A 27972-nucleotide genomic window follows, 5' to 3' on the forward strand; every position below is an offset into this window, starting at 1 on the left:
GACCTGAGCACACCAACCATCCAGATCATGGAAAAGGAAAGACACAGTTTGGAGGTGGCATCAGAAGGAAAACTGGATGTTTTCAAACCCAATTTAAATCTTCTATTCAGCAAAAGAAAATATTCTACCAGAAGACAAAGGGGAAAGATGTTTCTGCTTGAATGATTGTTTTAGGAAAGTAGTCATTCAAGGAGACAACGCAGTCAGCAATATAAACAAATGACAGTGTAGTTATTACAGCTCTAACTGATATTTTGTGCTGAGGAATATAAATCCATACCTCCTATGGCAGACACGAGCCTTTGTGTTCTGTGTCTGGGTTCAGGGGGGTTCTGTAATTATAGTTTTCATACGTATGATAATAGCTACATAAAAAAGAAGAAAACAATGAATTGCCTTGTAAAAGAACACTCGGTTGGGTTTCCTTTAAGAAAGAGAGGCTTGAAATAAAATTACATGACCACGCCATGAGTTCCAGGCTGTATCATTTGCAAGCCTGAGCTGAAGGTACAAAATTACAAAGCCCAGACACACTGAGGCAAATATTTCAAGTGTATCAAGTGTTATAAAGCTTGGGACTTGGCACCAAGGGACAGGAACAAACAGCCAGAGCTGCCTTACCCTTCCTTCTGCTTGGAAATTATTTTCCAGACAACACCTGCCCCCAGGAGCAGCAGAATTGCTGCAGCTGCCACTCCTGAGGGAGAAGAACCCGGGTTATTCTCACTGTGTGTGTCAAGTACACGAGATGCACAACAGGGTAAGCAGAGAGAGGCTGTGCCACTGAGGCCTCTGAGCTGGGGACAAAAATGTGTGTAAGCTGCTTACCTAGGCCTACTGAGCCGGGCTTGGGGGACGCTGGAGGGAAGGGAAAAAAAAAGGAAAATCAGTAAACTGTTCTGCCAAAATACGGCATTTCTCAACGGTCCTTAATGAACACCAATAAACCTTTGAGAAAATCACAGGATGCTTTGGGTTGAAGGGATCTTAAAGCTCATCCAGATCCACTCCCCTGCCATAGGCAGGACACCTTCTGCTGTCCCAGGATGCTCCCAGCCCTGTCCAGCCTGACCTTGGGCACTGCCAGGGATCCAGGAGCAGCCACAGCTTCCCCATGCCAGTGTCTCACTGCTAACACCCACAACACCAGATTTCTTAAAACCACACCCTTGTATACTTCCTTTAAAAAAAAAAAACACAGACACTTGCAGGTGTAAAATGCATTTGCATGCTTCTGTACGATCTTTGGTTTACATTCCACTCACTCAGTTTGCAGGCGGGCACGGGAGGGTCCCAGCTGAAATCCTCTTGGCACTGGGTGTGACTGATGCCTTCCAGCATGTAACCTTCGTCACATTCAAGAGTGATGTTAGTGCCAGAGCGATAAGTATTTCCTTTAATGGCTCTTTTAACACCTTGGACATCCGGGAATTCACATCTGATCTCTGAAATTGGAAGCAATAAGAAGAGGGCATTTAGAGGGAACACGAAATATGAGAAACGCAGCTGTGGGTTATTCAGGACATTGCTCTTGAATTCCTTCTGAGTGTAGCCAGGAATTAATTCTCGTTCCGCATTCTGCAGAACTGGGAAAGTGCCTCAGTCACATGGAATTCCAAACATCAAAGGAAGCAGGGACTCACCTTTGCACTGCGGGAGGGGCTGGCTCCAGGATCCCGACCCCGTGCAGTTGATGAAAGCATTCCCAACCAGTGAGTAGCCGGGATCGCAGCTGTAGGATACAGCGGCTCCGGGGGGAAAGGTGGCAGAGCTGTTGCCTTTCAGCCTCCCGTTGGTGATGTTTGGAGGCTGCTGACACTTCACAGCTGGAAAGTCAGGGAGAGACAATCAACAGGATGCTGAAGGGTGGCCAGTGACTGAGGCACTGACCCTCTGCAGCCTCAGCTGCTCCCTTTGAATTTCTTCCCCTGCACTCAACAACCTGAACCTCTGTAACTCCAGCAGCCTTTGGAAAGGCTAAAAACTCGAGTTTGTTCTTATCACACATCCTGTACTCATATTTAGACCTACAGACTTTCCCCTAAGGCAAGACTTGTTAAATGTCCTTTGTTCTTCACTCTCTGCTGCCAAAACACACCTTGACAGATGGGAGGGGGATGGCTCCAGGCTCCAGATGCTGTGCAATAAATGGATGCTGTCCCCAGGAGGGAGAAGCCAGGCTCACAGATGTAGTTTACAGATGTTCCCACAGTAAAAACTGCTTTTGCTGGGCCACGGAAAGACCCATGGGTGATATCTGCAGGCTTGGAGCAGTGCAGCACTGAAAACAGAGACGTGCAGATCAAAGCAGAGCTCAGAGAGACAAGAGGGAAAACTTCTGAGCAGCTGGGGAAGGCTGAAGCTCCCTCCCACAGCATTGACCCCAACAGCCCTGCCCAACCCTCTGCAAAGCTCCCTCAAAAAAGCAGGACAGCTTGGGAGGAGGAGTTAGTGATTAGTAAATCAAATCTTGCCTCTTCAGGTAAGAGACCTACCTGGCTTTGTTGTGGTGTCAGGGTGGTGATAACGTTCTGACACTCCATCTAAATGCAGCATTAAGAGTTTAAAAACATGGTTGAGCAAATAAAATGTACACATTTACCTTCATTTCCCATCATCCCGGTGTTAACATTTCCAGGAAAAAGTTTACAGCTCTCTGATATTCAATATCCTGCAGCTACCAAATTCCTCATTTCCAGGGAATTAAGAGAATGTAGATTATGGATTGCAGCAAGCAGAGTGAGAAAGTGCAAATCATGCCAGTACTTACAGCATTACCCAAGCCCTGGCTCATCTCCTGTGTGTGAAGAGAGGCATAAATGCAAGGAAAAATTTCTGGATTCTCCTTAAAGTAGTTGGAGCAAACAGCAAAAATAAAACCAACGTTGACTTTGGTGAGCGGTCAGGAGAGAAATCAGGTGAGAAACCAGGAGGAATGTGCAATCCCACCAAGGCCAAGAGCTGATTCTTACCCTGCTCGCAGACAGGTAGAGGTGGGTGCCACCTCCTGTCCCCTCGGCACTGGGACGTGGGGTGGCCTCGCAGGGTGAAGCCTCTGCGGCACTTGAAGGTGACAGAGTCCCCGTAGGTGTAGCGGGGCTTGGGGACAGCCACCCTCCCACTGTGGATCTGTGGGGCTGGGCACACCACCCCTGAAAGAGAAACTCCTGTTTAGGGGTACAAAGCCATGAAATGAGCACATCCTGAAGTCCATTCTCAGTGTGCTCGGAGCAGCTTCACAGGTAGGACTTAGAGACTCAGATAAGAACAATTCCAAGGACTGGGGGGTTTTAGTTCTTTTAGGTACCTTAAGGGTACCACAGTATTATATATATAAACATAGATGGTGTGAATATATTCTAATAAATACATGAAATTGGGTAGAAGTCTGTCAGTACTGTCATTCTCATGAATGCTTTACTATCCCAACCTCAAAAAGCAATTCCATCTGAAAAAAAGACTAATTGCAATGAGCAACCCCTGCAATACATCCTTGTGCTTTGGTTAACAGTACAGGGTTTGGAAAATTCCATTTCAATGCTACTCAAAATATCACTCTTCTATTACAAAACACACTTTTTACTTGATTTCTCATTTATTGTTGTGAAACAAAAGGGACAAGTCCCTGCAGGCATCTCACAGCTCTTCAGTCTGCATTGCTGTGACAGATCAAAAGCTTACATCTGGAAGAATTTTAGAAGAAACCAAATATACAAGCATAAAAAAACCATCCCAGAGGAATATGATCCTTTAATAGTCTTATTCATTTAATTCTATTTATTTAAAGGAAATGCTTTTTAATTTTAAGGATTTAATATGGCAATTCTGGCCCCGATATAGTGGTGACCTACTTACTCTGACAGATGGGAGGCAGACCAGTCCAGCCAACATGTCGTCCCAAAATCTCACATCTCCTGTGGGACTGTCCAACCAGTCTGTACCTGGAGGTGCAGAGAGGGAAATATCAGCTCATACCAAGTCCTGCAGCTTGGGTTTTTCCCTCCCCAGAGGTTTCCTTCTGCAGCCTCCTGAATGCAGCTGATCACCAAGGTTTCTCTGCTGGTTTAACACGTGGGAATGAAGGACACCAAGTTGCTTCTTCCCACATCCAAGAGGAACAACACTGACCCCAAAAACTCTGGGTTAGATTGGTCAGGTGATAAATGATGACCCAACTGATTTCCAAAGGGCTGGAGCCTCCTTGCAGCACGGCCTTGCTCCCACTCTCAGCTCCTTCTCCAGGCCATCTGAGAAGGAAAACTGAAGCTGGTTTGCAAATTAATCTGCTGAGCACAGGAGGGAAAAATGAGACAATTCTCCGTTTCTGGAGCAGGCAACTATGGCAGAATTAGAACCAAAATTCCAATTCAGGTCTGCTGTGGGAGAACAGCTGTGCAGAGGAGTGGGCTCTGATCCTTTACCCAGCACCAAACTCGGACACGGAGGCAGCAAAGGCAGCGTGAGACTCACCCTTCGTCACACGTGTGGCTCACGGTTGACCCAAAAAGGAGATCTGTCAGAACAACAACTCTGCCATTCCTGGGGGGTTCTGGGTGTCTACACTGCTTCCCTGGGAAAGAACAAGGCTGAGTTTAAGCTCCTCTCTTGAGGTTGTGTAACACACTATGAGAAGGTACCTTAAGGCTCTGTCCAAGTTCTGCCGCCAATAAAGATGTGATTTCGAAAAGGCCCAAAGTGGCCCAGACCATGTGACTAGTAAAGCCATGTACCAATCTTTCCTTCAAAAACCCACAAAATACACAATTTCCAAAAACCAACACCAAATGGATGGAGCTATTCACTTTTACAGAACTCTAGGGCTTCAGACCACGTGTGGTTTTGGAGGCAAGTCAGAGTTTGGGGCACTCCAGGGCGTCTCGAGTGTCCCGGCCGGCAGCTGTAGCTCACAGTGTCCCCAACAGCAAATTCCAGCTGATTTTTGTATTCCCTGGTTAGCTCAGCAAAGGTGAGGTTTGGAGGTGCACCACAGCCACCTATCAGGGGAGAAAACATAGGGAGAAACGGAGACGTCAACTACAAACATTGTTTTAAAATGTATTTTGAGTAGGTACAGCTAAAAATCATTGTGCAAAATGAGTAAAAAAGGGGAGGGTAAAGGATTCAGAATTTTGGAAAGGGTGAGGATGAGTCCTACAGGTAGAAACTCCTAGGCTATCCATAAGTCCAAGCTTAGAACCACAGTGTACCTGCACACTGAGGGAGAGGGAGGCTCCAGTTGCCAGAGTCGGTGCAGTAGATGGATGCCTCTCCCCGGAGGCTGTAGCCAGGGTCACAGCTGTAGTTCACAACCATCCCAGAGGGAAAAACCTCCAAGTCCTGGCTGTCGTGGCTTCCTTTGTCAATATTTGGAGGTGAAGGGCATTGCAGCACTAAAGAGAGGACAAAACAGAACTGAGAAAAGGGCAGGGCCATTGCTGGGACAGGCTGGGGAAGTTGGGGTTGTTAGCCTGAAGAGAGGGCTCCAGGGAGACCCTAAAGTCTCTTCCAGTGCCTAAAGGGGCTCCAAAAAAGCTGGAGAGGGACTTGGGACAAGGGATGGAGTGACAGGAATGGCTTCCCACTGCCAGAGGGTTAGATGGGATATTGGGAAGGAATTCTCTCTGTCAGGGTGGGCAGGCCCTGGCACAGGATGCCCAGAGCAGCTGTGGCTGCCCCATCCCTGGAAATGTCCAAGGCCAGGCTGGACAGGGCTTGGAGAAAGCTGGAATTGTGGAAGGTGCTCATGGCAAGGGTTGAAACAAACTGATTTTAAGCTTATTTAACTCAGTGTCATAGGAGAAGAATCACTATTTTCAGAAATCTGCCCAAACCCTCCAAAGGAGGGAGTGGTGAAGGGGAAATTACAAGGCTTCAGCGCACAACAATTTCAACCAATTAGAAGCAGCTGCAAAACTTACTTTTGCAAAACTGCTGGGCTTCAGACCACGTTAGATTTTCAAGACATGTGATAGTTGGTGATATCTGTGGCTGTTCCACGTATCCAGGCCGACAAGTGTAGTTCACAGACATCCCGACAGGAAACTCAGTCTGATTTTCATATTGCTCACTTAGCTCAGCAAATAGCAACAGTGTTGGTGTGCCACAACCGGCTGCCAAGAAACAAAATGGGCATGAGAAATATGTCCTTGGCTGTGAAATGGAGCTAAAGAGAAACAGGTGCATTGATAGGCACTGTTAAACCCCAAGTTATTAATGCATCTTCTATGCAGTCTGACATTTGTCTGCATCAAATAACATTCAGCATGTGAGGACACAGGCACCTAATTTGTGTGGCCTTAAAAAACAGGAAAAAACAATGCCCAAAAAATAGTGTGGGCGGTGTGGTGCCTTCACACGACTCTGAGCTAAAGTACAGAAATCTTTAATTTCAATATTTAGAACACCCAAGCCTGTCTCCTTTTGGGAAACTTGAGCAATGCCACCAGCTTATTCCCAGTGCCCCCAAAGTGAGCACAGCTCCTGCTGTGGTTCTCCCTATGCCATGCAATCCTGCAGGTTGGCAGGTTTGCCTGATCCAGGGTGAGCCTGGCATGGGATGGATGCTGAGCCTGGCACGGGATGGATGCTGAGCCTGGCAATTGTGGAAGGTGCTCATGGCAAGGGTTGAAACAAACTGATTTTAAGCTTATTTAACTCAGTGTCATAGGAGAAGAATCACTATTTTCAGAAATCTGCCCAAACCCTCCAAAGGAGGGAGTGGTGAAGGGGAAATTACAAGGCTTCAGCGCACAACAATTTCAACCAATTAGAAGCTGCTGCAAAACTTACTTTTGCAAAACTGCTGGGCTTCAGACCACGTTAGATTTTCAAGACATGTGATAGTTGGTGATATCTGTGGCTGTTCCACGTATCCAGGCCGACAAGTGTAGTTCACAGACATCCCGACAGGAAACTCAGTCTGATTTTCATATTGCTCACTTAGCTCAGCAAATAGCAACAGTGTTGGTGTGCCACAACCGGCTGCCAAGAAACAAAATGGGCATGAGAAATATGTCCTTGGCTGTGAAATGGAGCTAAAGAGAAACAGGTGCATTGATAGGCACTGTTAAACCCCAAGTTATTAATGCATCTTCTATGCAGTCTGACATTTGTCTGCATCAAATAACATTCAGCATGTGAGGACACAGGCACCTAATTTGTGTGGCCTTAAAAAACAGGAAAAAACAATGCCCAAAAAATAGTGTGGGCGGTGTGGTGCCTTCACACGACTCTGAGCTAAAGTACAGAAATCTTTAATTTCAATATTTAGAACACCCAAGCCTGTCTCCTTTTGGGAAACTTGAGCAATGCCACCAGCTTATTCCCAGTGCCCCCAAAGTGAGCACAGCTCCTGCTGTGGTTCTCCCTATGCCATGCAATCCTGCAGGTTGGCAGGTTTGCCTGATCCAGGGTCTGGCACGGGGTGGATCCTGAGGCAGCCCCACCTGCACAGCGTGGGTAGGGAAGGCTCCAGTTGCCCCAGGCCGTGCACAGCACGGAGGGGTCCCCGAGCAGGGAGAAGCCGGGCTGGCAGCTGTAGCTCACGGAGGTGCCGCTGGTGAAGTTCATCCCCGGCTGGGCGCTGAGCGTGGCGTGGGCGATGACGGGGGGCGGAGGGCACGGCCTCACTGCCAGGGAGGAGCAGAGAGCAGAGCTTTAGGGGTTTCACCCAGAGGAGGAGCACTGCTACCACAGCCAAGCCCATCTCAGCTGGCTCACCTGGCTGGCAGGTGGGCACAGCAGGCACCCAGCGGCTGTCGGGCTGGCACTTGGCCCCACGGCTGCCCCTCAGCACGAAGCCTGGGTGGCACTGGAAGGTGACATTGTCCCCAGGGTGGTACACAGCCCTCCGGCCTTCGGCCACCTCTCCGTCCTTGATGCTGGGGCTGCTGCAGGTGATCACTGGGAGGGAAAAGCAGCAGAGCTCAGGCTGGGGGCACGGCTGCCAGAGCTGAGGGTGCTCCTTTGGTTTTGGGAGCCCGTGTGAGTGCAGTGCTCTCCCTCTGCACTGAGGGCAGCAGCATTTGCAGCTCACCTTCACACCGGGGGTAAGGGATGCTCCAGACTCCCGATGGCAAACAGGAAACCGTGGTTTTCCCGGTGAGGACGTAGCCCGGGTCACAGCGGTACTTCACTGCCATGCCAGGGATGAACTCTGTCACCCCCTTGCTGTCGTGCTGGCCATTTCTGATAATCGGAGGGGAAGGACACGGCGGCACTGCAAGGAGGGGAAAACATGCCAGCTAGCCAAGAGCTGGTACCACAAACCTCCCTGCAGGGTGAGGCAGCCTTTTAGCTTTGTTCTTTCCCATTAACTTCTGCCCAACAGCAGCAAGAGCTGTGACTGAATGATATTTCCATCCTACCCTCTCTTACCTTCCAGCCTTCATGTTTTCTGAGCTTATTGACATAAAAAAATGATAGCTTCTCACTGTTTAGGCAACTACAGTGGTTAGTTTCCATCTGTGACTCTAACAACTTGCTCTGGTCTTTCTGTGATTGTGAATGGTATCAGGCACCAGCCTGACTCACTGGATTTTGTGGATTCATTTAAAGAGACCTACATTTCACAAGGGTGTGAATCACAGAAACATTTACATTGGAAAAACCCACCACTACCCCATGTCCCCAAGTGCCACACCCACATGTCTTTTAAATCCCTCCTGGGATGGTGCCACATGATGCCCACACCTCCCCAGGCAGCCTGTTCAGGGGTTTGGATGGCAATTAGGAGGATGGCAGGATATAAACTTGCATGTTTTTCCTTTCCAGCCCTTGAGAGCAGCCCCTTTACCTCCACACACGGGTTCAGAAACCAGCTGCCCCTCATCTGCACTTACGCTTCTCACAGCTGGGGACAGGAGGGTGCCACTTGCCCCCAAACTGGCACTGGGACTCTTGAGAGCCCTTCAAGGCATAACCAAAGTTGCACTCGAAGACAATGATGTCCTCCAGGTTGTAGGTGGTCTCTGAGCCAGTCACTTTTCCATTCTCAATCTCGGGCCTGGTGCAGCCAGTTGCTGGAAGGGAAGAGCATGAGATGTGAAAAGCTGGGAATGTGAAACCCCCCTGGCTGTGGAGGGGCACTGGGCAGGGAGCAGTGCTGGGCCTTGCCATCACTGTCACGGGCATTTCAACACTTCTGACTCTTGTTCTTACACGAAATATCATTATTCAGCTGTTCCTGAGCGTTTGTACTCAGCAGGAACAGAAAGGGAAACCCACATGGGCGCATGGGGCTCCTCCTGCCCCTGGCACCTCCGCTCTCTGCCTCTCCCTGGGGATTCGCTTGCAGTGATTAAACCAAGAGCCAGGAAGGAGGAAGGAGCCCAGGGCCAGGCAGAGGAAGCCACAGAACACACCTCGGCAGCGGGGCTGGGGCCGGCTCCAGGTTCCCCTGGCCGTGCAGCGGACGGAGGCGTTGCCCAGCAGGGAGTAGCCCTCGGCGCAGGTGTAGAGCACCACGGAGCCCGGGCTGTGCCAGGCCCCGGGGCTGGCACCGTGCTGCCCGTTGGCAATGCTCGGGGGGGCAGGGCACCTCACCTCTGCCGGGAACAAGGAAAGGCAGGTGAGGAATAGGGCAGGGCAAGATAAACACCAAAAACCCCGACCTTCTGAAGGCAAAGCAGGGAGATAGCCAAGTGCAGTCAGTCAGGACAAGGTGATATGTAGCTTTTCCAGGAATTTTCCTTAGCTCTTTTCTCCATCAGAGACCAACATCCTGGTTTTATTTTAGAGCTTTTTCAGAATACATCAAATTAAATTGTAATGAAAGCTGAAGCAATAATAGTACTCCCCCAGCAGCATCAAAAAGAAAAATCTGTTATACTAAAGCGCTAGCAAATAAGCATTCGATGCGTAGAAAAATGATTTAAAAATTATAAATTCTCCGAGTTGTTTTGAACACTGACATTAACTGCTGTGAATGAACAAAATCAGTCATATGAGCTGTGTCCCCATGGGTGCAGGCCCTGTCCCTTGTGCCAGGGACAGCCTGGCTGTGGGCACAGCCCGAGCCGTACCTTGGCACCGTGGCACTGCTCCGCTCCACGTGCCGCGCTCCCCGTCCGCAGAGGTGCAGGTCAGGGAGGCGTCTCCAGCTGGGGCCAGCCCCGAGGCACAGCTGTAGGTGACCACGTCCCCCAGGGAGAAGGTGTCCCTGGAGCCCCCGCTGTGTGTCCCCTGGGGGATGGCCGGAGGGGCAGCGCAGGTGACACCTGTGGGCAGGACACGGGGAGGGTCAGCAGTGCCCGGGGCTGCAGGGCACACACGCTGCCCAGGAAGGGCAGGGGTGGGGAGGAAACCACCTCAGCAGTGACACAACCACCTGATTCTGCAGGAACAAACTTTGCATGGATAAAACCACACGTGGGAAGGAAAATCCGTCCCCTCCTGTGAGTCACTTCCTTGCTGCCCGTGTCTGGAGGTGCTGGGACAATTCTTACCTCCCTTTCCGTGACCATTGGTGACGCAGAGAGAGAGACTGGCCAGTGAGAAACTTACCCACTAACAGGCAGTTTAAAATATTAGTGTTTCTTCCCAGTTTGGACCAGAATAAATAAAAGACCTTTGAAACCATTCTCAGAAACACATCCAAACCAAAATAAAAGAAAAAGGAAATATTTTACACATTCAGCGACTTGAGAAATCTTTTGCAATAAAACCTTTGGCTTGAAAGAAGTTCCACTTTATCTTGTAAACCATCTCCAAGGGCCTGTTGTGGTGGCCTACTTACGCTGGCAGACAGGAGGATCCCCATTCCATGAGACATGTGTGCCAGAGACCTCACAAATTCTCTGGGAGCCTCCCACCAGCTTGTACCTGGACCACACAGAAGGATTAATTCTTTTAACAGTGAGATTTTTTTTTCTATTTGAGATTTCTTTACAACCCTTGTAAGTGGCAGCCAGGAGTTTCTGACTTGGAAACTGGGTTGTGTAAAGCTGAAAATCCACTTCACTGTCCCCAGGGCAGGACTCACCCTTTGTCACAAGTGTAATTAATTTTGGACCCGAGGAGGAGATCTGTCAGGACAACAGCTCTGCCGTTTGCTGGGTTCCCTGGGCTGGGGCACTGCTTCCCTGGAAGGGAATGCCAGCCTCCATCAACCCTCGGCTGTGCCCACATCCCAGCAGGAATGTCACCACAGACAGCAGGCAGAGACACCCACGGAGCTGGGGAAAATGGAAACCAGCCAAGCTCACACTTGGGGCTTTCAGCACTTGCAGGACGTACTTTGACAGAACTCCAGCGCTGCAGACCACGTCTGGTTCCTGAGGCAGGTGATGGCTGCTGACACCCCCGGGAGCTGGCTGTAGCCAGGCTGGCACACGAATTCCACCCTGCTCCCCTCGGGAAACACCGTCTGGTTCCTGTAGGGCTCCTTCAGCTCGGCAAAGCCCAGCCTGGCAGGGGCTCTGCAGCCAGCTGCCAGGGGAGAGAACAGCCTGGATGTTAAAGAGCCACAAAAGGTGGATTTGGGAGAGTAGGGGAAGGTTAAGCCCTGTTGGGACACTTGCCCTGCTCGCAGACGGGCACAGGCGGCTCCCAGGTGTTGTTTGGCTGGCACTGGATCTCTCTGTGGCCATGAATGACATAGCCTGGGTCACATTCCAAGGTCACGGTGTCCCTGTGTGCATAGGCAGACCTGGCAGCCACGATCCTCCCGTGCTGGATCTGTGGGACAGGACAATTCGCCTCTGGAAAAGAAAGAGGTGCAGGTGCTCAGAACGGGCCCTCAGGCAGAGCTGGGCAGCTGTGGAGCCACCAAGGGTTGTTGCAATTTTAAGACACAAGGCTGAAAATCATTTTCCCTAGAGAAGATGTTGTGCCTGCATCCTACAATATCAAACATCTCCAAGGGCAAAGGGGACCCTGGGACAGCAGGGTGGCACTCCAACCCCCCCCCTGCTCTGGATAATGCTGGATTATGCTGGGGCAAAAATCCCAGCTGGCTGCAGTTTCCCAGTCATTCCCAACACGGAGCAGCGATGCTGGGAGGATTGCTGGGGGTCCCTGCACCCTCAGGCTGCCCAGCCCACCTCCGCAGGCGGGCAGGGGCTCGCTCCAGACGCCGTTGCGGCCGTCGTGGGTGGTGCAGTGGATGGAGGGCTGCCCGTGCAGGGGGAAGCCGCGGTTGCAGGTGTAGGTGACGGCCGTGCCGTAGTGGAACTCGCTCAGCAGCTCGCCCGAGTGCTGCCCGTTGGGGATGTCCGGGGGTGGCTCGCAGGGGATGCCTGCAGGGGTGCAGAGCCTCAATTCAACAGCAGCACCGAACCCCTGGGACTGTGAGGCACAAACACTTCTTCTAAAGGTGGGATGAAGTGACCTCCCAGGTGAGAGCCTGGGAAGAGGATCCCACCCACCCTGGCACTTCTACAGAAAGCATAGCAGTAATCAAAGCTCTGTGGAGGAAACACCTGCATGCTTTGCATTTTCTACTTTTTAAGAAATAAGAAATCGAATACTTATTTAGCATCACTGGGATAAAATCCTGGTGCCAGGTTGTGCAATAGGCACAGTCTGTGTGCCACCTGTGGTTCACACCCACCTGGAGAACCTGGGAAATGCTTTAAAACCCCAGAATGTACCAGCAAACGTTTCTTTCTTCGTATGAAATGGCTCTGATCAGCAGAGAAAGGCCCAGCTAGAGTTGCTGAGGAGCAGCACAGCAGCTCTTGGGCACTCACCAGCGGCGGAGAGAGGGAGCAAACCCACATCTGGGATTTTGGGATTCGCTGCTGGCCCTGGCTCAGTGCTCTGTCTCTCCTTAGGACTGACCCTTGTTCTCTCTGGGTCTAACAAAACACCCCCTAAGCTCAACATGTTTTCCCTTCCTCTCCTGCAGTGGGCTCCTGGTGTCAGTCAGAGCAGGACACAAGCACTGCTGGAAAAGCTCCAGCTGAGGTGTCTGAGCTGTTGCTTTCCATAATCTCTTCAGCTTTGGGATCTTGTACTTTTCCCCAGATTGCTTTCTTACAACTTCCAAACCTTCTGGTAATTTTCCTGCCCACAGTGGGGAGAAATTGCCTGGGAAAGCTTTGATTGGAAAGATGTGGCAGTCTCTGCTGGAAAATATTCCCCAGATCCTTGCAAACCCCCAGAGCCATGAGCTACTTACGCTGGCAGAGGGGAGTGTGACCAGTCCATGCAACTCGTCCCCCAGAGATCTCACAGCGTCTGCTGGATTGTCCAATTAACCTGTGCCTGGTGTTAAAAGGGTCGGTCATTCACCCCAAGCCACTTCAGTTGGAGTTATTGTTCCTCCCAACCACCTGGGACGTGGGATCAGCCCTGCTGGCAGCACAGCTGTGGCCCTGAAGGGGAGGTTCCTTCCTTGCTCTGGCCAACCCATTTCCCAGCATTTATAGGGGATATGGATATATATGGATATATTAAATATATATATATTTAATATATGTATATATTAAAAAATAAATATATATATACACACACTGTAGTGTATAGTCACAATAAGTACAGAACCCTCTACAGGGGCTTCTGTACAGAATCCATTTACTGGGAGTGAATGAGCAGGGGTTAAAAAGGGGGACACTTACCCAATCCACCTCCAGAGCAGGACTTACCCTTCCTCACAGCTGTAAACCACTGTAGACCCAAGCTGGAGATTTGTCAGGGAAATAATCTTGCCGTTCACAGGCTCACCTGGGTGACTGCACTGTTTCCCTGGGGAAGGAAAACACCCTTATATCCTGCCTCTCTACATCACAGTACAAAATATTCAATTATTCCTCCAGTCCCCTGCCCACATTCCCAGTTCCCCCCAACACGGGTTTCCAATTTCAAAGGGTTACATGGCTTTACTAGTCACATATTCAGAGTAACATCAAGGTTTTGGCAGCATGGGCAGAACCTGAGACCTGTTCCTCCAGCAACAACAGACACCAAATCAAGGAGCTATTCACTTTTACAGAACTCTAGTGCTTCTGACCACACTCCACTCTTAAGGCATGTCATAGTAGGTGACAATCCTGGCACTTTAGCATATCCAGGGAGGCAAGTGTATTGCACAGTCTTCCCAACAGGAAAATCAAAGGCATTTCTATGCTCCTCATTTAGCTCAGCAAATTGTAACCTTGTGGGAGCACCACAAGCACCTAGTGAGAGAGAAAAGAGATGTGAGGAGCAGGCAGGACAGGCACATGGGGGCAAGCACACAAAGAGCACTGTTAGGAGGAAAGGGGTTTGGTTTGCCTTGCAAAAATGTTCATTTTGATTAATATAGCCATTAATAAAGACATTTTCCCAAAGGCTTGCAGAAGATTAGGTTCTTATTCCCAGGACAGGCTTAAATCATCCCCAAAGGGTTTAACAGCATTTTTTAAACAGGATAAAGGGACATAAAATAGCAGTTTTTCAGGTACCTGGAGACCTGGTGAAGGAGTTGTGGTGAGGCAGTGCTCTGTCACACACAGGAGCAGGGGGCTGCCAGCTGCCATCCTGCTGGCAGGACACGCTGGCACTGCCCTGCAGGCTGTAACCATCGTGGCACCGAAATGTCACCGTTTGCCCGGGGGCAGACAGAAGCCCGTGGCCACCAACTTGCCTTCCGTTGGCTACGATTGGATTGATGCAGACAGTCCCTGGAAATGAGGGTGTGCAGGAGAAGTTGGAGCGACAGAAAACACAAAAGCACAGGCTGTTGGTGCTGGAACCACAGAATCAGCGTGGTGTCCACACAAACCTCCCCAGCCACGGGAAGGCCTGGCATTAATTGATTCCATGGTACACTTTACATGGAATTAACCCTCTTGGAGGATCTGTTTGCACTGGTGAGGGTGTCCCCTGTGCTCAGGGCCACACTGAGTTTGTCCCTGAGGGGACAGAGCCCAGACTCACCTTGGCAGCGAGGGTGAGGCTGGCTCCAGTTCCCCGATGCTCTGCAGGACACAGCGGCATTTCCAACCAGGTAGTAGCCAGGATTGCAGCTGTACCTCACAAACATCCCAGCGGTAAAAAACGCTTTGTCCCGCCCGTTGTGATTGCCATTGGCGACCTCCGGAGGCATCGGGCACGGCCGGACTGCGGGAGGGACATGGGAAATTTAACTCAGCGAGAGAATGAGAAGGGAGGATGTGCACGGATGGGTTAAATCACGGATGGATCAAATCCCTGCCTGCACCCCTGTTCCTGAGCAGCACTCACCTCTCTGGCACACAAGGAGTGGCGGGTCCCAGACACCCCCGGGCTGGCACCGAGCCTCATCAGAGTCCTCTGTGGTGTACCCAGAATCACAGCCAAAGTGCAGAGTGTCTCCAGCTCTGTAGGTGCTCTGCACGTTGTGGACCTTCCCATTCTGCACCTCGGGTACCTGACAGCCGATCGCTGAGGGAACAGAGACAGCGAGCTTTAAACTTCACTGCATGGGGAGCTGGATGTGCACACACAGAGCCCTCTGCTCCCCTCCGAGCCACAACCCCGCCTGCTCTGACCCTCCAGCACACCCAGCACCCCTCCTGCCTCCCCACCCCAGGAGAGAGACCCCCAGAGACCTTCGCAGCGGGGCAGGGGCCGGCTCCAGAGGCCGGAGTCCGTGCAGGTGATGGACGCGTTGCCGAGCAGCTCAAAGCCCTCCCTGCAGCTGTAGGACACGGTCACCCCCCGGGAGAAGCTGTCCCTGGAGTGGCCGCTGTGCAGCCCATTGGCGATGCTCGGTGGCCGAGGACATGTCACCTCTGCAGAGGGAGGGGAAACCTCATCAGAGTTTGGGAAAGGTGATTTTGGGGAGCCAGGTCAGCCCCACCTCCCGCATGTCAGACTTTGGGAGGACAGAGGGGTCAAATCCCAGGTACTGCCAGATGCATCCTGCCAGCAGCCTTTGGGTCTCCTGTCTCTCCTCCAATTTTTGTGGACAAAGAGTATTGAAAGTATTCATTTAAACTCAGCTGGTCTCCCCCTCAAAGCTGAGTGCCCCCCTCTGCCCATGCCTGCTCTCAGCACTGTCACCATTCCTGGATATGCTGGAGCACAGGGAGGAGGGTGCTGGCTCTGGACTCGTGGATTTCAGCCTGTTCTTTATATGTTATAAACCCGTATATTTCATTAAAATGGAATTTAGTCTCTCACTGAAGGTTTCAGTGGATTTGGTGAGGGTGTCCCCTGTGCTCAGGGCCACACTGAGTTTGTCCCTGAGGGGACAGAGCCCAGACTCACCTTGGCAGCGAGGGTGAGGCTGGCTCCAGTTCCCCGATGCTCTGCAGGACACAGCGGCATTTCCAACCAGGTAGTAGCCAGGATTGCAGCTGTACTTGACAGACATTCCCATGGTGAATCCTGCTATGCTCCGCCCGTTGTGATTGCCATTGGCGACCTCCGGAGGCATCGGGCACGGCCGGACTGCGGGAGGGAGATGAGAAATTTATCTCAGCGAGGGAATGAGGAGCGAGGATGTGCACGGATGGGTTAAATCCCTGCCTGCACCCCCTGTTCCTGAGCAGCACTCACCCTTCTGGCACACAAGGAGTGGCGGGTCCCAGACACCCCCGGGCTGGCACCGAGCCTCATCGGAGTCCTCTGCTGCATAACCGGGGTGACAATCAAAGTGCAGAGTGTCTCCAGCTCTGTAGGTGCTCTGCACGTTGTGGACCTTCCCATTCTGCACCTCGGGTACCTGACAGCCGATCGCTGAGGGAACAGAGACAGCGAGCTTTAAACTTCACTGCATGGGGAGCTGGATGTGCACACACAGAGCCCTCTGCTCCCCTCCGAGCCACAACCCCGCCTGCTCTGACCCTCCAGCACACCCAGCACCCCTCCTGCCTCCCCACCCCAGGAGAGAGACCCCCAGAGACCTTCGCAGCGGGGCAGGGGCCGGCTCCAGAGGCCGGAGTCCGTGCAGGTGATGGACGCGTTGCCGAGCAGCTCAAAGCCCTCCCTGCAGCTGTAGGACACGGTCACCCCCCGGGAGAAGCTGTCCCTGGAGTGGCCGCTGTGCAGCCCATTGGCGATGCTCGGTGGCCGAGGACATGTCACCTCTGCAGAGGGAGAGAAAGCGTCCCGTGGGTCTGCTCTGTGCTGGTTTGTGTGCTGCTGGCACAGCTCGGGGAGCAGCAGGGAGATCTCCTGAGTTCTGCTCTGGGTTCATTTGCTGGATCAAGGCTTTCGTTCACTCAAGGTGCAGCTGCACCTGGAAGAAATCACTGGCAGTAACAGCAGTCCTGACAGGACTGCAGGTTCATCACAGGGTTTGGGGGGGATCCACACTGATGTGGAAGCAGCAAGAGCAGTGAGAAGTTGTGATTACTCTCCACTCCACAGTGAAGGTGAAATTGCCCCACATCTGCCCAGAAGCAGTGTCAGAATTCCCCTGGCATTCAGACCCTGCCATCCCTCGGGGTTAGCCTCTCCCCATCCCTCTCGGAGCCCCAGACAGGGCACAGTCCTCCCCATGTCCCCCCCCAGTATGTCCCTCTGGAGCTGCCAGGCGAGCTTGGGAAGGGCAGCCAGGACAGATCCAGCCTGGCTTTGCCTTCCCAGCGAATTTGGGAGGACACAAGAGGAGCTTTCCCCATGGCCAGCACTGGGACACTCATGGGACACTCAGGAGGCACTCAGGTTACACTAAGGGGTCCAGACTGATGTGGAAGCAGCAAGAGCAGTGAGAAGTTGTGATTACTCTCCACTCCACAGTGAAGGTGAAATTGCCCCACATCTGCCCAGAAGCAGTGTCAGAATTCCCCTGGCATTCAGACCCTGCCATCCCTCGGGGTTAGCCTCTCCCCATCCCTCTCGGAGCCCCAGACAGGGCACAGCCCTCCCCATGTCCCCCCTCCAGCATGTCCCTCTGGAGCTGCCAGCCGAGCTTGGGAAGGGCAGCCAGGACAGATCCAGCCTGGCTTTGCCTTCCCAGCGAATTTGGGAGGACACAAGAGGAGCTTTCCCCATGGCCAGCACTGGGACACTCATGGGACACTCAGGAGGCACTCAGGTTACACTAAGGGGACACTCATGGGACACTCGGGACACTAAGGGAACACTCATGGGACACTCATGGGACACTCAGGTGACACTCACCCTTTTTGCACTCCGGCAGAGAGGGGTCCCACCTGGAGGTGGCCCTGCAGGTGCTGCTGCCGGGGCCCTTCAGGGCGTAGCCGGGGTTGCAGGTGACACTCACGGTGTCCCGTGTCCAGTAGGAAGAGCGACGAGGGGACACGCTCCCGTTCAGCACCCGGGGGAACCGGCACCGGGCAGCTGGGAGGGAGAGAAGGGACGTGCTGACCTGCAGAGCTGCGGGGATCCCGCCGTGCTGAGGGGTCTGCGCCCTGAGCACTGGGGGCTGCAGCTGGGGTGGGGGTCCCTGGGCTGCAGGACCCTCCCTGTGCTCCTCGGGGACCCCGCTGCCACCTCAGCTGACACAATCTGCATGTCCAGGATTTCATGTCAACGCCCAGCAGTGTCAAGAGCCTTTCCTGGCCTTTCTGCAGGCTCTGAAGCCCCTCCTGAGGGCCCAATCCCACCCAGGAAAACCCTGACAGGGCAGCCCGGGACTGAGCCAAAGGCACCCAGGGATCTGTGCTGTGCCAGGGGGCTGGGGGTGCCCAGCCTGGGCTGGGGGTGCCAGCTGTGGCTCTGATGATGTGCCAGCTGTGGCTCTGATGACCCCCGAGGGTCTCTGCCATCAGCAGAGGAGCTCAGGGCTCTGTGATGCCAAGGTCCACCTGGGACCAGTGCAGAGCTCCCATTTCCCTCAGCAGGGAAGGGCGCAGGGATCAGCGAGGACAGAGCAGGGATGAGGAGCAGGAGGGCAGTGGGAGGAAGGCCCCAGAGGAGCAGAGCTGCTGCCCTGCCTTACCTTGAGCCCCGGGCGTGGTGCTGAGGAGCAGAGCGGAGCTGCCCAGCAGGCAGAGGGTGAAGGTGGGCACCATCCCTGGCACAGACAGCAGCTCCTGGGGGCACAGGGCAGATATGAGCACCCCAGTTCCCCCCAGTGCCCCCGTGGGAGGAAGGAGATGCTGCTGGGGGACTTCCCAGGACTGTGGGACAGGAACCTGTGGGCTCCCCAGGACGTGCAGGCACAGCCAGCACCCCCAGGAGGCTGCAGGTGCCCCAGGCTGCTGCTGCTGCTGCTGGTTTTGGCACGGGGGGATGTGGAAAGAGGGGTGACAAAGGGCAGGGTGCAGGCAGAGGTGCACTGTGCCCATGGTGCAGAGTGTCCCCCACCTTGGGGAAGTGGCCCAGGCTCTGTCCCAGAGCCCCAGGGGGTGGTGGTGGCACCTAAGGGGCACGGCACAGTTCACCTTCCCAGGGGTGGGGCAGGCAGAACGAGGCATTCCATAAAAATGGGACCAGTGGGGACACAAATCCTCCTGACCCGACCCTGGGCTCATCCCTCCCCACTGGCAGGAGGAATAAACCCCCAGACAGGACTTTTGGGTGAGGAGCAGCCCCAGCAGCTCCAGCTGCCCACCTCACGCAGGTGACACTTCCTGAGCCTAAAGCAGGCAGCAGGACATGAACTGCTCAAATCCTTTTATTTCTTTTATTGAAGAAATCTTTTATTCAGCTTCCAATACTTACAAATCCAATGTTCACGCTTCAGAATTGCACTTGGTCATCTGCACTCAGATTATAAAGAGAAATGATGTGCAACTGATTACAAATACAGTAAATAAACCCTCTCCAGTGGTAAATTTTTGTGACCACACCTGTAAACAATGTTGCAGCATTCACAATTCCTTTCATCTGATTGTGGGGAGATAATTCCTAGCTGATCCCCAAATCCTATGTTAAATAATTTGGGAAAAAAAATCACTTTGGACTATGCAGTATGAATAAATGTGCTTGAGATTAAAACAGCAAAACCAAACACAACCCAGAGCTGCAAGGCTTTAGGTTGTATTTTGTCCATTTAGTCACTCACATAGCTTATGGTAAAATAGAAATAAAAAAATAACCAGCAATGTGCAAGTGCTTGTTCTGCAAGGCTGAAAAAACAGGATCTGCAGTGCCCCTGAGCAGGACAGTGCCCTGCTGGGGAGGGAGAACTTGGGGGTCTGTCTGGAACAAGGCTGAAGTGTGGATGGAAATGGTTATTTGTGGGTTTCCTTCTTATGAAAGGCATGTTCCTGCTAGCAGGGGAAAATGAGAAACCAAAGGTCTGTAGTAGACACATTTTGGACAGTTCCTGTTCCCAGTGTGCATCATGAGAAGCTCCCAGATGGGTGATTTACCTCTGCAGCAGACAAAACCCCAAACATCAACATTTTGCTTTACCAGCAGCTAAAAGTCTGAGCGTCTCAGGCTTAGGCAGTCAAAATTCCACCACAGTGGTGTTGCCCTTCTAAACAGGAAACCTTCCAATCTTAACTCCATTTTATGGCAGCTTGTCCAGTGATCTTTAGCCAGGCTGAGTGACAGCCAGGAAAGGACACCAGCCTTGCCATCAGCCAGAGAAATCCAGGGCATTTTGCCACGTGGTCCCTCCCTCAGCTCTCTCTAAGCTCACACACATCCTCAGCACGGCCACTCAGGGCACACAGGATGAAACAAAGTGCCCAAAAGCTGTGGGGTTGGTGTCCTGCTCCCAGGACAAAGGTCTATGGCATCTCCGTGGCATCACCCGGGAAGAGCTGCCCTTGAGTCCTGAGCAGCATTCCAGAAGTTCTGAGCAGAAGTTCTGAGCAGCATTCCAGAAGTTCTGAGCAAAAGTTCTGAGCAGAAGTTCTGAGCAACATTCCAGAAGTTCTGAGCAGAAGTTCTGAGAAGTTCTGAGCAGCATTCCAGGTGGAATTCCAGTATTCCAGACGTTCTGAGCAGCATTCCAGGTGGCTTCCAAAGCACTCCAGTCCCACAGAGCAGTGCCAGGGTTTCCTGGCAGTCACTCTGTCAGGAGGGAAAGGCAGAGCACTGCCCCACCTCCCTCCTCACAATTCCCAGGAAAACTCAGGCACTGGACACCAGTGCAACAACAGCAATTAATTGAGCAGAAGCAATTAATGAACTTGATTACATCCAGCAAAGAATGAGACTGCAAAATCGTTTGAGCCACTCAAAGGAAGACTTGATTAGTAAATATGAAATAAACCCCAGAGCCAGGACATCAGTTATTTTATTTTATTTTATCTTCATTTTATTTACAAAACAGTTTTACTATAAATACTGTAAATTTTGCACTTTTGTCTGCACACTAGGAAAAGAACCTCAGTTAAAAAGAAGTCATTAAGGAAATACAAATAAATCTTGTAAGATTGTGCAAAGAGGAAATTATTTTCCTAGCGCAAAGAAATGTTTACTGTCTCTTTAAAGTCTCGCTTTAAGAGCTGCAAAAACACTTTTTCATACAAAAATAAACAAAAAAAAGTGGGCATTAAACCAACACAGAGGTGGGTTTGAAGTGTGTTTGGTTTTTCTGCTTCTTTGCCAGCTCAGGTGGAGTCAGAGCCTTGATGTGAGGTCCCTTTATTGCACTGAGAGCTGAATCCCTGCCTGGGATCGGTGCTGAGCTCCCTCCTCAGCTCCTGGATTTATCCTGGCATGGGAAACAAGCAGGAATCAGGGGGAGTCTGAGCCCTGTGCCCCTCCCCAGGGACCCCGGGGTGTTTTTTGGGGTGCCCCGTGCATCTCCTACCATCAGGTGCCAGGCGCTGGGGCTGGCACAGGTGAGCGTGGGTGGGCTCCGAGCACACGGGGCAGAGGTGGCAGCCGGGGCTGTGCCAAGGGACCAGGTGGGCTGGGGTCCCCTCCCCGGCCAGGGGACACACGGGGCTGCTGGCTGTGTCCCCGTGGACAAGGGACAGGAGCTGTCTGTCCGTGCAGGGGGGGCAGACGGGGCCCTGGGGGCTGTGGGGAGAGAGGTGAGGTGAGTCCCAGCGGGGTCGTGACAGCGCCTGCCCCTCTCCAAACCACCCTGCACCCACAAAAGCTGCTTTCCTTCACATTTTCCCTTTTTAAATTCCAACAGGCAGTGATTCAAGAAGGCAGAGCTGCAGCTCCCCCACAACTGCAGCTCCCAGCCAGTGGAACAGGCACTCACAGGAATAAATGGAAAAACCCCGGAGCAAAAGCAGCAGCAAGGAGTTCACACTTCCCAAAGCCAAAGCAAGCAGATGCACGTGCCCAGCCATGTTTGTCTGGTTTTTCATGTGAATTTGCCTCTGTCAATGGTGATTCTGTTAAGGAAGCTTTGTCAGCCTGAGAGAGCACCAGACTCACATGGATGAGTGTCAGAAATAAATAAATAAACTGAGCAAACAGCTTCACCTCATCACTTCTCTGGGTCAAAACCTTACCCTGCCACAAGCAAAGGAAGCACACCCACAGGTGGGAAAAGCCCTGGGCAGTGGCTGACAAGAGGCTCCCACTGCAGGGTCTCACCTGAGCTTTTGCTGCTCCACCAAAAGCAGAGCCCCAAAGAACACGAGGCCGAGCCAGGTGGGCACAGCTGAGAGCTCAGGCTGCTCCAGAGACGCCCAGGAAAACCCCACAAGCATCATCTGAGTGAACCTGACCCAGTTCCACATCTCTCTCGTGGAGAGGCACCACACTTTACCCTGGCACAACAGGAGCAGCCAACCCTCACACCCTGCCAGGTGCTTTTATTCTGGGTTAAGCAGTGAGCTCTCAGCTTGGAGGGCGCTGCAGTGCTGAGAGGAGCTGCCTGCCCTGGCCACACTCACCCCTTGTCCTGCCACTCCCCCGGTGTCACAGCACTGCTGTCACCAGCGTGGGCACGGAGCCAGCTCTCACAGATGGGACAGATGTGGTCACTGTGGAGAAGAACCATTGAGGGTGGGCACTGAGGGCAGGGATGGGCCTTCCAGAGCGTGGCCCTGGGGCTTGGAACAGCCTGGGGTAGTGGGAGGTGAGGGGGTGGGATGAGATGAGCTTTAAGGTCCCTTCCAACCCAAACCATTCAGGGATTCTCTGATAAACACATTTCTACTCTCTTCTGAAATTCGCTGATTTTTGTCCATGCCCACAGTGGCACCTGGGTATTTTTAGGTATTTTTAGGTGGAAGACTGACCTTTGGTGGTCCATGGGCTGCTCTGCCTCACTCCACCATGGAGCAGCTTCTCCTGTGCCATCTGCCCTCAGCACATCCACAGCTTTGGCAGGAGAGCTGAACACAGAGAGAGAGAAGATAACCTGAGTGTGAGGCTTCCCAAAAACACCTGCTGCCAACACAGCCACTGCTCCCTAAACATCAAACCCTTGCTCCTGCTGAAACAGGAACCACACGAATCCTAGCTGCAAAACTCACTTTATCCACATGCTTCCTCCCCCTTCCCCTTTGTTCTGCCTCCTCCTCGCCAGGGCAGCAGAGCAAGCCCCTGCTGGATCTGTACCTGGTCCCTGCTGGGCTCTGGCTGTCCCCAGCACCGATGCTGGGGACAGAGTAGCTGCGGGGTTTTTGGGAGCTCAGCCAGTCCTGGCAGGTGGCACAGCCGTGGTGTGGGGGCTCTGAGAGAGGGGCCAGGTCACTGTGGAGCTGCTCCTCACAGCTGGGACACACGTGGCAGTTCCCTGTGTGGCTGTGGGTGAGAGAGACGGGGGAAATCCACCCAGAGAGCAGCCAGCAAAGCCCAGACCCTCCCGAAGCCCCCTCTGGACAGCAGGGTGCTCACCGTGGTGTTTGAAATCAAGAACTGCTCAAAGATCTTCTGCACAGGTGAGCTCAGCAGCAGTGAGACCCCTGGCTGTAGTCAGAAGTCTGGCACAAGTTTTTGGGCAGGTGAACAAGCAAACCTACCAAAAATAGGAATTCCAGGGCTTGGGGTGCTTCTTCTCATCTGTAACCTCTGGATGCATCGCTGCATCCCTTCCCTTCATCTCCTGCTTTTGTAAATTCACATTATAAGAGCTGGAGAGACAGAAAGGGGGGAAATTGTAGAATAAAAAGAAGCTTCACAACATGGAAAAATCATGCTAACCATGCAAATATACTGAAGGTATGGGGCTTGAAAGGAAAAATCCACTTATCCCCAGGGAAAGTTCTGATTTTCAAGGGGCAGCTTACTGCTTTTCACTCTCTTTCCGTCTCATGATGATCCCAGCTAGAATTCCAAGGGCTACTGGAGGAACTGACAAAGAAGGGAAAGGGAGAGTGAAATCAACCACTGACTCCAGGTATTTAACAGCAAACAGCTTTGGGGTAGGAAAATACATTTTCAATTTTAAGCTACTTACCAATGCAACTGGGAATGAGGATGCTTGCTGGGGAGGAAAATAATGAAAGAGTTGTTAAAGATATGAAAGCCAAAACGTGGTGCAATTACAGCAATTAACAGGACTTCTAAGCAATGGAGCTCTTACCCAGCCAGTAAGGATTCTCTTCTGAGGGTTTGGTTTGGTTTGTCTCTGCTGTGGTTTTAACTGGGGAGAGACAAAGGAAAAGCACTCAAAATGCTGTTTTATATGGTGCTCAGCTTGTACAAAATATATAAAATAGTTCAGAGAGGAGTGAACATCACATGGGCAGGTGACTTGTGCATCTCAGGCTGTGACAGGGACCTCTTGTGCCCCTCCAGGCCTTAAGGACCGAGGGGATTCTGCTGTTCCACTCGGCTTTATTGCCTGGGTGTTGTTGATAAATAAATCCTTTCTAAGTTCCCTCCAGCAGCTTTGCAGTCACTGATAATTCCCCACACTGACCATTACATTTCTGCCTGATCCTCTCGAAGGGAAAACATAAAACCACGACTGGTTCTGCTCCCGGTGCTGCTCAGCAGAGCCTGGCACCTTGCGAACAAAGTGCCAGGCAGGGTGGAATCAGCAGCGATTTGCAGCCCAGCAGGAGCAAACTGCGGGGAAGGGGCGGCTGTGAGCAGGGGATGGCTCTCACCGCGGCAGGCGGGCGGGGCCCCGCTCCAGGTGCCGCTGTCGCCGCTGTCCCCCGTGTCGCCGGTGCAGCGCAGCGTGTCCTCTCCCACCAGCTCCAGCCCCGGCTCGCACGTGTAGGTTGTGACAGAGCCCAGCACGAACTCCCCCGAGCTGCTCCCGCTGTGCTGCCCGCGGGGGATGGCTGGAGGAGGGGGACAGGAAATCACTGCGGGACAAATGGAAGAAGTCAGGAGGTGACCCCTGGGGTGCTCTTCTCAGCAGGCACTGCTCCTGTCAGGCTGTCACAGGAGCCAGGGATGCTCCTGGGGACTCCCTGCTTGTGACAGCAGCTGTCCCCTTGCAGAGATGCTCGCCTGACTTCGCTTAGCGAAGTAAACCAAAAATTCAGCATTTCTGGGTTGGAACATTTGGTTTTTCCAGCCAAGCACTGGACAACTTCACTCACCCTGACAAGCTGGAAGAGGACTCCAGACAGCTTTGTCTCCCTGTAGGAGGCAAATGACGGAAGGTGATGCTCCCTTTAATCTGTACCTGCGGGGGCAAAAGGCACATCCCAAAATCAGCTGGTTGCCACCAACCGAGAATGTGCCACCACAGAGGTGCTGAGGACTCTGCAGGGGCAGGGCCCCATGTCCCATTCACACCCCAGTGACTCTGGCCAGGCAACTGGGATGCAGAGGACACTGGCTTCACACTCACCCACGGTCACAAACCACTCTGGCTGTTGCACCCAGCTGATGTTCTTTTAGGATAACTTGGCCGTGTTCTGGATTGGCTGGAATACCACAGGATTTCTCTAAAAAAGGGTAAGATTGTCCTTAGGACACCATGAGGCTGGGGAAAACCCCACAAAGCTTAGTTTTCGTGGCAGTATGGCAATGTCAAATCAGGCAGTTAATGGTATTTCATGTTAAATGTCATTAGAAAAGAGCAATTTTAAAATACATGCGTGGCACTTGGAACACAGGGTTGGTGGAAATGAAATTACAGGGGGACACTCACTCTGACACAGTTTAGGAACTTCTGTCCACGTTAAGTTGTCCAAACAGGTGCTGGTGGGGGGCTGGGCTGTGGTGTTTTCAAAACCTTGGCGACAAATGTACCTCACCGTGGTGTTAACGGCGTAAAAATTCTGCATTTTGTCTTCTGGTGATATCGCAGCAAATGACACAGATCTGGGTCTGGGACAGCTGCCTGGCCACCACAGAGACACCCAAATGTCGGGTTACAGAGCAAAAATAACATTTTGTAAACAGAAATCCGAGTGAGCCTCACTAAGAACATGGATCCCAAACAGTGCCCTCCTCCCTGGCCACTTCCACCAGGGAATTGTCTGAGGTGGGGAAGTGCAGCCAGTTCTCACTGGAGAAGCTTCCAAATGCCCAAAACCAAACCTCCCAGCCTGATTAACCCTTTGGTCACTCAGTGCTCTGCCCCTGCATTCCTTCCCCTTTCCCATGTGCTTCCCAAGCTGTTCCTCTAGTTTCATTAGCACACAAGTGCCACACAAGTGGCTCCAGCTACTCGATGGAGTGTAGGAAAAAGGGGCAGCAAGAGAGGTGGCCAGACCACTTCATCCTGTGTGATGAGGAAAGCCCTGAGGCAGCGATTGCCAAAGCTGTGGGTGTTCCCACAAGCAGCCCGCGCCCTGCTTGTGTCAGAGAAAGGGAAACACTCACGGCCGCAGAACTCGGGCAGGCTGGACCAGCGGGAGTTCGGCAGGCAGCGGATGGTGTCGGAGAGAAAAGGGAGCTTGGTGTAACCCGGGACGCAGCCGAAGGTCACTGTGGAGCCCACACTGAAGCTCTGCTGGTGTTTGGTGTCCCCCCGCGGCTCGGCGTGGCTGATATTTGGCAGCGGCCCGCAGTCCCCTGTGGGGAAATAAACGGGGATTTAGCGCGGCTCCTTCTGCTGCTTTTGTACCCCGGGCAGGGCGGGGGGCACACACAGAGCCGGTGGGAAAGGGGGGCACAGGGAGAACACTCAGGGACAGGGATACAGGGCGCACACACACAGAGAACACAGAGCACACACACAGCCACAAAGCACACAAGGAGCACAAACACACAGGGAGCAGCACATGGATAACACCCACTGACACACATAACACACAGAGCACACAGAAAACACACACGGAGCACATGGAGCACGTGTACAGGGAACACACGCACACGAATCACATTCACATGGATAAGACATGGAGCACACATTCCCATGGATAACCCACACTCCAATAGATACCCCACACTGCCATGGATAACCCACACTCCCATGGATAACCCACACTGCCATAGATACCCCACACTGCCATGGATACCCCACACTGCCATGATAACCCACACTCCCGTGGATACCCCACACTCCCATGGATAACCCACACTCCCGTGGATACCCCACACTGCCATAGATACCCCACACTGCCATGGATAACCCACACTGCCATGGATAACCCACACTCCCGTGGATACCCCACACTCCCATAGATACCCCACACTCCAATAGATACCCCACACTCCCATGGATAACCCACACTCCCATGGATACCCCACAGTCCCGTGGATAACCCACACTCCCATGGATACCCCACACTCCCGTGGATAACCCACGGGTCCTACACTCGCACACGCGCGGGCGCAGAGAGCGCTCCCGCACGCACGGAGCTCCCAGCCCGGAGTGCCCGGCTCCCCGCAGCCCCCTCCCCTGCAGGGGCTCACCCCACGCCGCGGGCAGCAGCAGCAGCAGCAGCAGCAGGAGCAGGAGCGAGCAGCGGCGGCCGCAGCCCATCGCGGGTCCCCCGGCACTGCCCGGGCAGCGGAGCCGCTCCCGCGGGGCTGCTCCGAGCTCCGCGGAGCCCCCGCCCGCCCCTCCCGGCCAGCCCAGCTCAGCTGAGCTCAGCTCAGCTCCGGGAAGGCTCTGACGAAAGCCGGGAGCGCGGTGGGGAGCGGGGCTGGGTGTGGAACGCGCGGGGTGCGCGGTGCCAGGCACGCCTGGCATCCCAAGGAGCAGCTTCCAGGGAACCCGCTGCCTCTGCCTCTGCTTCTCTGCCTTGCTCTGCACCCGCCAGGAAAATCCCCCCTCCCTCCAAAGCTGCCAAGTCCCAAACGAAAAGAAAACACCCAAACCAAAAAGGGCAGGAAGGGGAATGTGTCCTCCCAGTCCGAGGAGAGGGC

The 27972-nt window shown here is 52.9% G+C and overlaps 1 protein-coding gene across 1 annotated transcript; it reads right to left on the reverse strand.

Annotated features, from left to right (window-relative positions):
• Positions 1-283: 283 nt before the first annotated feature.
• Positions 284-27803, reverse strand: LOC121347945 (complement receptor type 1-like). Its single transcript, XM_041427004.1, has 39 exons — positions 27517-27803; positions 26482-26673; positions 25805-25996; positions 25502-25598; positions 25248-25333; positions 24804-25007; positions 24275-24334; positions 24149-24175; positions 23979-24042; positions 23712-23822; positions 23308-23493; positions 22986-23081; positions 22638-22727; positions 21590-21801; positions 18815-18889; positions 18034-18213; positions 16812-16994; positions 16465-16644; positions 16174-16356; positions 15513-15695; positions 15166-15345; positions 14860-15042; positions 12042-12236; positions 11520-11699; positions 11236-11427; positions 10023-10217; positions 9363-9545; positions 8841-9020; positions 8044-8218; positions 7720-7889; positions 7446-7628; positions 5208-5390; positions 2973-3152; positions 2099-2281; positions 1644-1826; positions 1266-1445; positions 829-858; positions 622-697; positions 284-365 (listed from the first exon to the last, which is right to left on the reverse strand). Exons 1-39 carry the CDS (start codon positions 27794-27796, stop codon positions 284-286), a joined length of 5994 nt encoding a protein of 1997 aa, XP_041282938.1. The 5' UTR covers positions 27797-27803.
• Positions 27804-27972: the final 169 nt, after the last annotated feature.

This window comes from Onychostruthus taczanowskii, unplaced genomic scaffold (genome assembly GCF_017590055.1).
Source record: "Onychostruthus taczanowskii isolate IOZ18803 unplaced genomic scaffold, ASM1759005v1 scaffold97, whole genome shotgun sequence".
Classification (NCBI taxonomy): Eukaryota; Metazoa; Chordata; class Aves; order Passeriformes; family Passeridae; genus Onychostruthus; species Onychostruthus taczanowskii.